Raw genomic sequence first — 13,760 nt, 5'->3', positions numbered from 1 at the left:
CAATTTATGTATCTACAAAGAAATAAAAACTATATCGTTGCTTAAAAACTTATATAAAAAATAACAATCACAAATAATTAAAGCATATCTTATATGTTATAATATAAAAAAATAGTTTTACCTATGTGAATATTCCATTTTAAAAATTGATCTGTTATGATCTTTAAGTATTTTACTGTATACAACTTTTATAAATAAACATATATAAGTAGGTGCTTGAAAAAAAAATGTTCTTATAATTTTCATCATGATCTGATGGTTTAATTTATATCAATATCTAATGTTTTAAATGGAAAAATATTCTTTACAATATTATCAAATATATGTCTGATTATTAATGTTTAAATAATTATTTTATAGAACCTAAACCAGAATGTACTGCTGATAGTGAATGTTCCAATGACAAAGCGTGTATAAATTATGTCTGTAAAAACCCATGTCAAGAATCACCAACTACTTGCGCGAGAAATGCATTATGCTACGTTCAGCAACACAGATCAGTGTGTGTGTGCAAAGATGGAATGACTGGAAATGCTCAAATACAATGTGTAGAAAGTAAGCTTTAATCAACATAATAAGTTAGGTTATAAATCTAAAAATAATTATAATATTTTTTCTCAGTTGGTTGTCGTGCTGATACCGATTGTCCACCAGAAAAATCATGTGTTAACGGAGATTGTATTAGCCCATGTACTTACACCCATTGTGGTATTAACGCACTATGTCGAACTGATGGGTACCATAGAGCGCGATGTTATTGCCCTCCCGCGTATGAAGGAGATCCATTCGTAGAATGTAGAAGACCAGAATGCGTGGTCGATTCAGACTGTCCATCAACATTAGCTTGCAGAAATCAACATTGTCAAAGTCCATGTGATTGTGCCCCAACTGCGCTATGTAATGTAGTAAACCACGTGGCCGCATGTAGATGTCCACCGGGTTACATAGGAAATCCTCATACGTCTTGTACCTTAAGTATGTATATTTAATAACTTTTTATTTTCAATGTAGTATAATATATTGTTGATTTAATCTTAGAACTTGCTCATTAAATACCTTTTTTTATTACTATTATTAGCTCCACTTGCTATTCCACCTCAGTGCACAATGGACTCCGACTGTGCTAGTAAATTGGCATGTTTCAACGGTCAATGCAAAAATCCATGTTATGAAATAAAACCATGTGGTCCGAATGCGGAGTGTATTGTAGTAGATACGTTACCTCACAGAACTATGTCATGCCAGTGTATTCCAGGTTATGTTGGCGATGCCGACATTCAATGTAAACTAGGTAATGAAAATTATTTTCAAAACAAATATAAATTTATAAATGTATTACAAACTAATTATTGTATACACGTATTTAAATTTCAGCTAATCATAATATAACCAAATAAAATAACATTACTAATTAATACTATATTTTATGTGATTTCAGATTAAAGCTGCTTATCTATTTCTTATAAAATATCCTCTAAAATATATCCATTTTTTTTAGTAACACATCAAAATTAATTTAAAAATATAATAAAATATAATTGTATGTGCAAACATGTTTTGTCAATCCCTTCTCTTCCATTAGCTTTCTTTCTGTTGTATATACATAATTTATATAGATTGACTAAATTTTTAACAATCTTTGTATTTTTACAGACAAAAATAATTATGCTTATATTTATATACATAATTTACTAAATTGTGTTTTATTTTAGGTGCTCCGTCATCGGTAGGTTGTACCTCCAATGACGAATGTCAACCAACAGATACATGCTTAAACCGTCAATGTGTTAATCCATGTACTTTATCCAACCCTTGTTCGTCTACTGCGCTGTGCACAATCAATAATCACAAAGCTGTTTGTAAATGTCCAGATGGCCTTTCTGGTGATCCATTCATCAGTTGTTACAAAGGTAAGGAAATTGACAATTACCGTGCTCGGTGAAAAATCCATTATTTCAAATTTATGAAACTTGACTATATTTTTAAAAATTATTACAGTACCAATACTGGCTACACCAGAATGTACAACAGATTCTGAATGCCCAAGTTCTAAAATATGTGCCAACCAATTTTGCCAAGACCCATGTCAAATATCAAAACCATGTGACCCTACCGCTGAATGTGTTACAATTAACCACCGACCAATTTGTAATTGTCCAAATGGATGGGCAGGAAATCCTCAAATTCAGTGTTATAAACGTAAAATATATTATTATGAAATTATCATTCTTAATGATAAATGATAACCATAATTTCTTTTTCTGTGTGTTTCAGCGGGTTGCAAGACTGATAGCGATTGTGTTTATGATAAAGCATGCATTAACAGCAATTGTTTGAACCCGTGCTCTACTCAGAGTTGTGGTCATGGAGCTGATTGCATTGTACAAACTCACAAAGCCCATTGCATCTGTCCGGCTGGTACACAAGGTTCACCAATGGTATCCTGCGTATCAGTAGTGTGCCAATATAATGAAGACTGTGCAGACCATGAAGCATGTGATAGATTAAACAGAAGATGTAGACCTGTATGTGAACAAGACACTTGTGCTGAGCAGGCAACATGCCTAGCCCAAGCTCACCAACCAACATGTACATGTCTGAATGGCTTCCAAGGAAATCCTTATATTGAATGCATTGGTAAGTTAAACCAGAAATATTAGCTTTATAGTTAAGTGTTTAATCAACTTTTATTTTTTGTTTTTAATTAAATATAGAATCGAGAGTACCATCAATAACTCCTGAGTGCACAACTGATTCTGACTGTCCATCACAACATGCTTGTGTAAATCAGAGATGTCAAAACCCTTGTACTATTTCTGTTCTTTGTTCACCAGATCAAGAGTGTCATGTTCAAGACACAGTCCCATACAGAACTGTTATGTGTCAATGTAGATCAGACACTGTAGCCACCATCGATGGCCGCTGCAAACCAATAGGTAAACTTTTTGTACTTATACAACAATTTACATATCTGTTTATCAACTTATTTAGGCATCATTACTACCTATTCAATTTTTTAACAACTAGTATTTATATTGAATTTGTTTTTACATTAAACATTTTTTACATTCTATTTTTCAAAAACAAAAAAAAAATAATAATATACTAAAAAAAATTTTCAGTTCCCATTACTCCTCAATGTAAAAGCGATCAAGAATGTCAATTATCAGAAAGATGTGTAAATCAAGGATGCATAGAAGCATGCCGAATCGACCCATGTGGTATAAACGCACAATGTATCTCACAAAACCACCAAGCTGCGTGTTCATGTCCACCAGGATATACAGGCAACCCACACACAGAATGCTCACTTCGTAAGGATTAACAAAATATACCTTAAACCTAGTTATTGTTTATTTGTATTCGACTGCTAACACTAAAAATTTTTAGAACAATCGATACCAATATTGCCACCTTCGCCAGAATGTACGAAAAACGACGACTGTGCGTCTGACACAACATGTGTCAACCAAAGATGTATTAGTCCATGCACTTTAGGAGACAGTTGTGGCCGTGGATCATTCTGTCATACTCAAAACCACCAACCTGTTTGCAGATGTCCCAACGGTTATATCGGTGATCCTCGCATAGCGTGCACTCCACGTAAGAAGAACTATATTTTTTATAATATATATATATATATTATTTCTAAACAAATCACAATATAATATTTATCAATGTTTGTATTTGACGTTAATAGCATCATCGGTTCCAACTGTTGGATGTGTATCAAGCACTGATTGTAGTTCAGAAGAATCATGTATCAACAGATTGTGTGTGAATCCGTGCAATTGCGGACCCAACTCAGATTGTAAAGTTAATAATCACTATCCTAGTTGTATTTGTAAGCCAGGGTATTATGGAAATCCCCAACAAGGCTGCATAAAAAGTAAATATATTTTTTTTAAATATCAATAAAACTATACTAACACAGTATAAGAGATTTATTATGGTAATAATAATATAACTTTAAATCATTTTAGTGGGATGTACTTCAGATGACCAATGTGCTTACGATAAACAATGTTATAACGGCGAATGTGTTCCACCGTGTTTATTGAGTGATCCTTGTGCACCGACTGCTAAATGTTATGGTGACAATCACCGGGCTGCATGCCAATGTCCTCCAGGTTACTTCGGAAATCCGTTCGAGAAATGTGAAAGAACTGAATGTACATACGATGTAGACTGTCCGTCAGATCGCATGTGCTTCGATCAACATTGTATCAATCCATGCACAGAACATGGTACTCCGTGTGCATCAAACGCCATTTGCTCTGTCAGAAACCACGCCGCAACATGTAGATGCCCAGAAAACTTACCGATGGGAGATCCAAATACTTATTGTGAACGTTTACCACCACCTCTGTTCGGCGAACCAGAATGCAAAATTGATGTTGACTGTGCCAGTCGTCTTGCATGTATCAAAGAAAAATGTGTGAATCCGTGTCAAGAAATTAAGCCATGTTCGAATAGTGCTACGTGCACGGTCTTGGACAGTGTACCAGTTAGAACAATGACATGTACATGTTCCGAAGGATGGGTACTCGATGAAGGTGGCGAATGCAGACCAGGTTAGATTTCATCTTTAATGAATACGTGATATATTTTTTTTCCAAACAAATTTTTTAATGAATATTTTTTATTTTATAGTAATTGTTTCTTCACCCCCTGGTTGTACTTCCAACGATGACTGTCCGTCAAATGAAGCATGTCTTAATAGACAATGCCGTAATCCTTGCAATTGTGGTACAAACGCCCAATGCTTCGTTCAAAATCATCATCCAGTTTGTTCTTGCTTGGAAGGTTACGATGGAAATCCAAACTTTGCGTGTAGAATAGGTATGTGTATTATATAAATGGCAGTTATTATTCACTTATTCGAACTGTATTGTTATTTATTTCAATTCATACGGATATAAGATCGAGAAATGTATAGTTTTTATGATTTCTGTAATTCTTAAACTTTTTAGATAGTTATGGGATTATCCTCTGTTTTTTATCTATGAAACGTCTAAATATCCTACCTTCCTCTCTACAAACCCATTACACTATCAGATATCAGATATATAATCATGGATAATACCAAAAAAATCCTTATGTTTTAAATCGTAATATAATTCAACATTTAATTAATCATATTTTATTATTTTCAGTGGGATGTAAGAGAAATTCCGAATGTGAATCCGGCAAGGCCTGTATCAACGGTCATTGTCTAAATCCATGTATAGTAGAAGATCCATGTGGCCCGAATGCTGAATGTTTCACGGTCGCAAGTCGCCCCGAGTGTCGGTGTAAGAGTGGTTATCGTGGTAACCCATACGATAGATGCCTGGTGATTGGTTGCCACAGCAATAACGACTGTCCCAATGATCGATCGTGCATCAATGGGCAGTGCATCAATCCGTGCGTGTACGAACACCCGTGTTCGTCGCAAGCCGAGTGCAAAGTACAAAACCATTTCGCTCTGTGCCGTTGTCCTCCAGGAATGGTAGGCAATCCGTATGTGGCCTGTAGACAGGAAGCACAACCTGAATGTAAGGAAGACGCCGACTGTCCATCGCTGTTGGCCTGCTTTGACAATGTGTGTCGTAACCCGTGCACCACGCTGGAACCGTGCAAGCGACCAGCCGAGTGCGTGGTAATCGATTCGCTGCCAGTCAGGACCATGATTTGTGAATGTCCAAGCGGTTACGTAAGCAGCGGCAGTGGTACCTGCAAGATAACGCCACCAATGACGGCTGTAGCTTGTACCGCGGACACACAATGTCCATCGGACAGAGCTTGCCTGAATGGTAGATGCATCGATCCTTGCAACTGCGGACCGAACTCCGAGTGTAGAGTGTGGGACCACAAGCCAGTTTGCTCTTGCCTGGCCGGATTTGACGGCAGCCCGGAGATCGACTGTTCGAGAGGTACGACTTCTTTGATAATTGTGACACCTGGTAAAACGTTGTACTTTACCATTGACAAAATGGAACATTTCGCTTTATATTTGCTTACTCTGTCAATTTTAACCTGTCCCATTATGATGTTTCCATGACTGCAAGTAAAAATAACTTTTCTTTACTTTTAGCCGGTTGTCGAAGCGAATCCGACTGTTCTGGTCAACACACCTGCGTCAACCGTATTTGTGTGGCCGTTTGCGCCGCAGACGGTAGTAGTTGTGGCACAGCATCCGAATGTTACGGCATCAACCATCAAGCCGTGTGTGAATGTCCGCCCGGAATGGCCGGAAATCCGCAAATAGCCTGCGTGGTCGCCGGCTGTCGGTCAGACTCAGATTGTCCCAGCGACAAGGCATGCATAAACACCAAATGTATCGATCCATGCACTAGAAATAATCCATGCGTCAAGCCAGCTGAGTGTACGGTGTACAACCACCGCACTGATTGCGCTTGTCCACCAGGTTATATCGGAAACGCTGGAACTACTTGCAAACAGAGTACGTCTTCAGACAATGACAGAGCGTCAAAGCTCGGAACGGGAATTAATTTTGAATTTTTTTTTCTTTAGTCGAAGCTGGATGTCAAAGCGATTCCGATTGTCCATCACAGACGGGTTGCATTAACAAACTATGCGTGAGCCCATGTGATGCTTCATCGCCGTGTGGAATAAACTCGAAATGCAAAGTCCTTGACACCTTCCCCATAAGAACGATGACGTGCGAGTGTCTACCGGGCACTCAAGGAAATGCAGCCATACGATGTGACGAAGGTAAAATGTTTTTTCAACGTCAATTCTTAATTATTTTAGTATTGTAAAACTATAACTAAGATTAAACTCATTAAATAAGTTACAATTTAATTTAGTTTATTGATCTTCTGGAAAAAAAAAAACTTATTTATGATAGCCAACATATATCTAAAATCAGGGCTTTATTTAAAGAAAAATATGACGTTTACATAGTTTAGAATACAGGATAATATAATTATATTATAATACACAGATTCCTAAGATAAAAATAAATCCATGAAACCACCAATATAAATGAAAAAATAAATTTTATGTTTAAGATAAATACATAAATATAAAATAGTTAAAAATTATTTTTTGTTTGATGATATTCTATATATTTTGTTATGCCACCTTATTTTTTGTTAACCATCATGATTTATTTTTTTGTAGTATTAGTGTATTGTAAATTTTTTGTTAATCATTTTAACCCGTTTTAATTAGGTTTAAAAATGTCAATATATTTTTTTATATTTAATACGTTAAACCCTATGTAGAAAATATTTTGTCATAGCGTATTATGCTATAATATAATAATATATATGTATTTATTTTCTTTCAGTTTCAAAATGTCCAATTGACAAAGGCTACGTGAGAAACGATGATGGAGAATGCGTTTGTCCACCGGGCACAGCCCTGAACCAAGAAGACGAATGCCGTAGGTGCGTAGTCGAACTGGGATACAAGATCGATGAACGTGGCCATTGCGTGTGCGCTCTGGATAGAGGGTTGATCATTGACGAAAGAGGACGTTGCATATGTCCGACCGAACACGGTTACAGTTTGAACATCTATGGACAATGTGTACCGAGTATGTAGACGAACAATATGTTATGATAACAATAATTAAACCATTTTTTAAATTAATACTATCACCCCGTTTTGTTGATTTACTTTATTGAAACTATATGAAAAACAATTTACAGAAAACACAACACAACTTAGAACGGACTTCCCGAGACCGGACATGGTTGTCACATGTTTGTCCGACGGAGTGCAAGTTGAAATCCATATAACAGAAAAAGGATTTAACGGAGTGCTTTACGTGAAGGGTCACAGTAAGAATGAACAGTGTAGAAGGGTCGTATCGATGGCGCCAGACTCGCCGCCCAGAACAGAAATATTCAAAGTGAACTTTGGAAACTGTGGACTTATACACATCAACGTGAGTTATAATAACAATATGTATTAATTTCTATTTTTTTTTTTTTTTACTTGCGAGGGGATCATAATATCCAAATATTATGCGCAATTCATTTCACCGGCGATGAAACCTACTGTAGTTCTGATATTCCTATGCTAATGTTACAATTTCTTGCATACAACAGGGCCAGGCCAGTTTTGTATTAGTCATACAGAAACATCCGAAATTGGTGACTTACAAAGCCCAAGCCTATCACATACGATGCGTGTACAACACCGGAGAACAGAACGTCACGCTCGGTTTTAACGTATCCATGTTGACCACAGCTGGTACGATAGCGAACACCGGACCGCCGCCTACGTGTCTGATGAAGATCGTTACGCACACTGGTCAAGAAATCGACTCAGCCGAAATCGGTGACAACTTAATGCTACAAGTGGACGTCCAACCGTCGAGTAAGCGTGAAAACGATTTATAAAATAATATTCTTAAAAATCAATATCGGTCACACATTGTGTACCCCGACTTTACCAATATAATAAAGTTGTTCAAGTGTTTAAGCTTAATTATAAAATACACTGCAACCATATACATGTATAATGCTATATAAATATAAATTATAATGTTAATATTTATATAAATAATTATGATTTCCGATTAGCGTTTAAAAATATTCAAGACTTCTAATTAATGTTTAGACTCGTGTGACGCACCCTTGTCAGTTGTCACATTATTATTTCCGTTATGCCAATCACAAATAACCTATAATGACCTATTCTTGTATTGTAGGCATCTATGGAGGATACGCCAGAAGCTGTGTGGCGAAAACGATCGAAGACAATGTCGAGAACGAGTACATTGTAACCGACGAGAATGGATGCGCGACCGACCCGACGATATTCGGCGAGTGGGACTACAACGCGGATACCCAATCTCTGTTGGCCGGTTTCAATGCATTCAAATTCCCAAGTTCCGACAACATACGATTCCAGTGTAACATACGCGTGTGCTTCGGCAAATGCCAACCGGTATGTACATACTATAACTGTTAAGTGTAGGTATCATCGTAATAATCGTCATAGCCTGTATATCATAATGGATCTAATAAAAGATACGTAGTTAACACTTAATAATATACTAATTGTTTGAAATTCGATTTATATACATCAATGTTTAAACAAAAAATCACATGCTTAACACATTTACAGTGAAAAAGTACAATTATCATTTGAAAAACTTTAATTAGTTTTGTCATATGACATCTAAGTTTTTGAAAATATAGTCTATATCGAATCTATATGCCTACATTAAAATTCAAAAACCAAAATTCGAATAAGTGCATAATAAAAAAAAATCGTGGAATGAGTATGCACCTGCAATGTAATGAACCAAATTGTATACAATTAACAATACACGGTAAATCGTATAAAGACTGCGCCGGCCGCAGGCATAACGAGACAACGATGACGAATGTGCCTTCACAATCTATTCAATATTATCTATAGTCGTGTACCGACGATGTGGTTACATGGTAGGGCGAAACAATAACGATTTGTACACACGATCAGAAATCCCCACTGTCGTTATACGCGTCTAATAGGACTATATTAGGAGGTAGGTGTGTAGACGCAATGCCTTAATGTTTATAGTCATACCAAATTTTGATATCGTCGCACACGAACACCGACAAAAATCATGTCTAAATGTCTAATGTACCGTCAAATCTTGATCTCGGTTTAGGAAAATTCTTTGTCCCAAATATTTATTTCCCCTCGCTGTTTTTTACGAACGCCTTTTAATTTTTGTCTTGAACACACATGATTTAATAATTAGCAAATCTACGTAGCAAAAATAGTGTAAGGACAGATAATTTTTTTGGGACGAGTGCAAAAGTTCCGCCTTTTCTCATCCCTATAAGCCCCTACGTCAATACGTTTCCGCAGTGTTTTATAACTCGTCTAACTGTCGTTGTTTGCAGGTGAATTGCCGCGGATACAACGCATTTGGAAGACGCAGGAGACGTGAGATATCTAAAAATAACAACGAACCAGATGACGATGCACTTGAGTCCGTCCAGCGAGGACAGCTGAGAGAAGAGATCACAATCGAGTCGAACGCCATTTTAACGTTCGAACGCAGGGAAGAACGATTGATGGATCCGACTGAAGGTAAGTTGTACGATTATTGCATTTGGCTATATAAAATGCACTACCTATACTGTTATGTCAATATATATATATATATATATATATATATATATATATACGTCATCGTTGGCCGTTGTGCGGATCAAAAGCGTGTCGACGGTTTTATTTCTGAAAAACGGATTTGTCGCTGTCGCACGCGCGCGTTTTTCCTCGCCTAATAAACCAATTCGGTTGACGTCATCGACGACGACGAGCGTTTTGCTATCCGATTACATCTGACCCACTATCGTTCACTTTTACTTTCCCCGGCCTGGCCTATTACCCGTGCAGGACGTAGGTAATAATAACAATATGTATACATCATTGTATTCGTAACTTATAGATTAGCTGGTGCAGCAAATACTATAGCATGCGCCGCAATTTTTTCTCCGTTTAATGAAGAAGACCAAAATATTATTACAATTTTCTTACCAAAATAAATAAAAATAAAATAAAAAAAAAATACCACCTAATTAAAGTCGTATTGTAACAATAATAAAATTAAATGAAGAATAAATAATAATATTCCGGACCAGTTGTATACCATTTATATTGAAATATCTGTGTTAATTCAGCATTTAATTTTAGAGCACATAGTCAAAGGTACGTACACTGCGATTTATCGGTTGGAACAGTTGCTGCCACTTTGTCTGCTTACTTTTTCCAAGAATGTCGGTAGATCTCGGTTAAAGTTTATTGTTGAGAATGATGTTCCACAGGCCGTTGGAAATATTATTATGACATTCTTAAAATAAATAAAAGATTGTAATCCAATGTTTACCATTTACCTATATATATCACCATATCAGCATAACTTAAAACAATATTTATCGATCGGTAATCATCAATATATGAAGATGGATCTTATATACACTATTAAATATTAATAATTTTAGTAATAAAAAAAATGGGTCACGATCATTTTTTATGCTGTAGGTATCTGCGATTAAATAAGTCTACGTATACCTTTGTGTACCTTTATCAATAATTAATAAATATATTTTTTATTACGGGTTTTTATGGGATACATATATTATACTACCTACATATTGAATAGGTACAACTCGATTAAATAAAACCCGCACATTTATCTCTAAAAAGACATATTCCTTTAGATCATCATTTATTTTCAGTTAAAAAATCGTGGGTCAGGCTCATAAATATCATGGGTAAACATTGTGGGAGGGTGGAATGTGCCACGAATTTTTATCTTGCGACGATAACGCAATGACACTAAAATTTATATTTAAACTCTTATACTAAAATTGTTCGTTTTTGTCACCCCTCCCCTTTTTAGCTCCGATTATTCAACCCGCCGAGGACATTTGCGTGTCAGTCATCGGACTCATTGTGGCCCTCGTCATTACCGCCCTGCTCGCACTGGTGGCCGTAGCCGTGGCTGTTTCGTGTTGGCTGATGGCCTACAGGCGAACGCCGAACGTCAACGGTCCACTACCGCATCCAACTCAAGTGCCGAATCCGATGTTCATGAATCACGACCGGACATCTTCCGAACCGTCGCCTGATTACCTGACATGATGAACACAACGAAGACTAAAACGACGACGATTTTTGTAATTCCGTCGTCGTTTACATAATTTACCTATAAATTTTATTATTTTACATAAAAAAAATATATTGTCATACCTTACCGCCCTCTTCCCCGCATAACAGTCGGGTCGTAAGCGCCTAACACATTATATTATTATTATTATATTATTTTTATTATTTTATAAATACCTATACACTGTTTTACGACTGTTAATCGTTTGCCATGTTTTGCGCTCGACAAAATTCTCACGGGCCTTTAATTAGCTGCAGACACTCGTCGTTAAGATTAAAAAAAAAAAACAATAATGAATACATTTAAAAAGTACACGTCGTAATAATGACACAATCTAAAAGACTTTGGGTTGGGAAAAACGTAACAAAAAGGGTACCTTTCAAATTGTAACGAATATATTATTATCCGATTATGTATAACGAGACGACGAGTGTTCCCCGATTAAAGGCCTTTCTGTGAACTAGACGCGATATAATTAGTCAAAACTACTCAATTAAAACGTAAATAATTATTTCTAACGTACATAATATTGTTATTTATGTTTTAATTGTTGTATGGACATCTCTTCCGAACGCTTACACTGCGAGTTTCGTGGCTCAATTAAATAGGTATCTCACGCACAAACGCATAGTGTCATTATTGAAAAAAAAAATATATTATACATTTATTAGAATAATTACAATCCGATGACGTGTTGTGCAATAATGACATTTCTTCGATTAGGTAACGTTTGAAGTCGTAAGCTTTCGGAAGACTTGTTCAGTATTAGTTTTAAGGTATATATGTGTGTGTGTGAGTGTGTGTGTGTGTGTGTGTGTGTGTGTGTGTGTGTAATATATTAGAATTAAATTTGTATAATCGTTTAACATTTTAATCGAATGTTGTGTATGAAAGTGTGATATATTACGAATAACTATTAATTTATTAACAAAATAAATAATTAAAAAAAAAAAAAATTAACTTCCTAAATAAACATATTATTTTCAGTCATTAGAAAATTGTTAAAAATGACTAATTTTATATACATATATATTACTCCTACTTAAATCAAAACTGTTTAGTATTCTTTTCAAGTCATTAATTAACAAATTTAGGCTCTAGAATAAATTTATATATTACTGTAACTAGCTGTAAGTACCATTTAAGATTGTCTTTTATTGGAATAAAATACTATAACATTTTAACTTAATATTTCGGTATTGCATTTTACAAACATTGTGTAACAGTTATTTTTTTTTTTTAGAAATTTAAAATTAGATATTTAGAATTCAATACTGTGTGATAATATTATGAAAATAATAATTAAACGAATATTATGCTTTTTTAAAAACGTTTTGTTAATCATTTATGTCGCTTTGTCATCAGTCGTCAGATCCTGACGTTGGTCACACAGCCAAACAGGATAACGTGGTAAAGGGGAGGAAGAAACAAGCAAATAGAGCAACCACCCTAACAGGAGCGCCAAAGATATCACATTTTTAGTCGCACGAAACTAAGAGGCCAAGAAGGAATAAACTTACATTCATATTATTATTATTATTTTGTTATTACTCATACTATTGTAGGTGCAGTTTATTTAAAAACATATGTGTACTACTTAAACTTTCAATGTTTCAACTGTTTCAAGCCAAAAAGGTGAATAAAATCAACAATTCTATGGGCAGGGTCGGGACTGATCTACGGTATAAACGTGCAATCGCTCGATAGGGGCCCCCAAATGTGTGGGCCCTCACAACTTTTCCACATTTCAAATAAAAATATTTTGTTATTTTTTTGTGAACCTTTTTTTACAAAATTGCATGGTAGGCCTCTTTGAGTCAGTCCGGTCCTCTAAAAAGCTTATGTTGTATAGCCCATAGATAAAGGTAATAACTGTGTACCAGCTATATATTTCCAGCCCATTAATCGTAAAATTCAATATGTAAATCGTTTAACAACGGATATGTTGGAATTCATACAGTTTGTGGTTTTTAATTTATTGTTTCTAGTCAAAAGCTACTAAACACAAAGCAAAACATACGGTCATAATTAGCTAACTAAATATTGGGTACCTATTAGCAGACATTGCGGACGTAATTAGATGGATAGTTATAGTATAGTGTTATACTGTTTCAGAATTTATTTAATTTAC

General features: G+C 35.5%; 1 protein-coding gene across 1 annotated transcript in view; it reads left to right on the top strand.

Moving 5' to 3' along the window:
• Positions 1 to 12,848, top strand: part of LOC113555310 — a 125,426-nt gene extending 112,578 nt beyond the window's left edge. Inside the window, 21 exon segments of the mRNA XM_026959736.1 lie at positions 361 to 555; positions 622 to 975; positions 1,079 to 1,291; positions 1,713 to 1,910; positions 1,999 to 2,199; positions 2,275 to 2,637; positions 2,715 to 2,936; positions 3,123 to 3,314; positions 3,391 to 3,603; positions 3,701 to 3,889; positions 3,984 to 4,574; positions 4,654 to 4,842; positions 5,157 to 5,915; positions 6,077 to 6,445; positions 6,517 to 6,717; positions 7,298 to 7,562; positions 7,564 to 7,900; positions 8,064 to 8,334; positions 8,669 to 8,907; positions 9,858 to 10,047; positions 11,363 to 12,848. Coding sequence (XP_026815537.1) covers positions 361 to 555; positions 622 to 975; positions 1,079 to 1,291; positions 1,713 to 1,910; positions 1,999 to 2,199; positions 2,275 to 2,637; positions 2,715 to 2,936; positions 3,123 to 3,314; positions 3,391 to 3,603; positions 3,701 to 3,889; positions 3,984 to 4,574; positions 4,654 to 4,842; positions 5,157 to 5,915; positions 6,077 to 6,445; positions 6,517 to 6,717; positions 7,298 to 7,562; positions 7,564 to 7,900; positions 8,064 to 8,334; positions 8,669 to 8,907; positions 9,858 to 10,047; positions 11,363 to 11,604 — 5,993 coding nt within the window. The 3' untranslated portion in view covers positions 11,605 to 12,848.
• Positions 12,849 to 13,760: the final 912 nt, after the last annotated feature.

Source organism: Rhopalosiphum maidis, chromosome 2, assembly GCF_003676215.2.
Source record: "Rhopalosiphum maidis isolate BTI-1 chromosome 2, ASM367621v3, whole genome shotgun sequence".
NCBI lineage: Eukaryota > Metazoa > Arthropoda > Insecta > Hemiptera > Aphididae > Rhopalosiphum > Rhopalosiphum maidis.
Note: the sequence above shows the minus strand (reverse complement) of the source record. Positions and strands in the feature narration are given on the sequence as shown.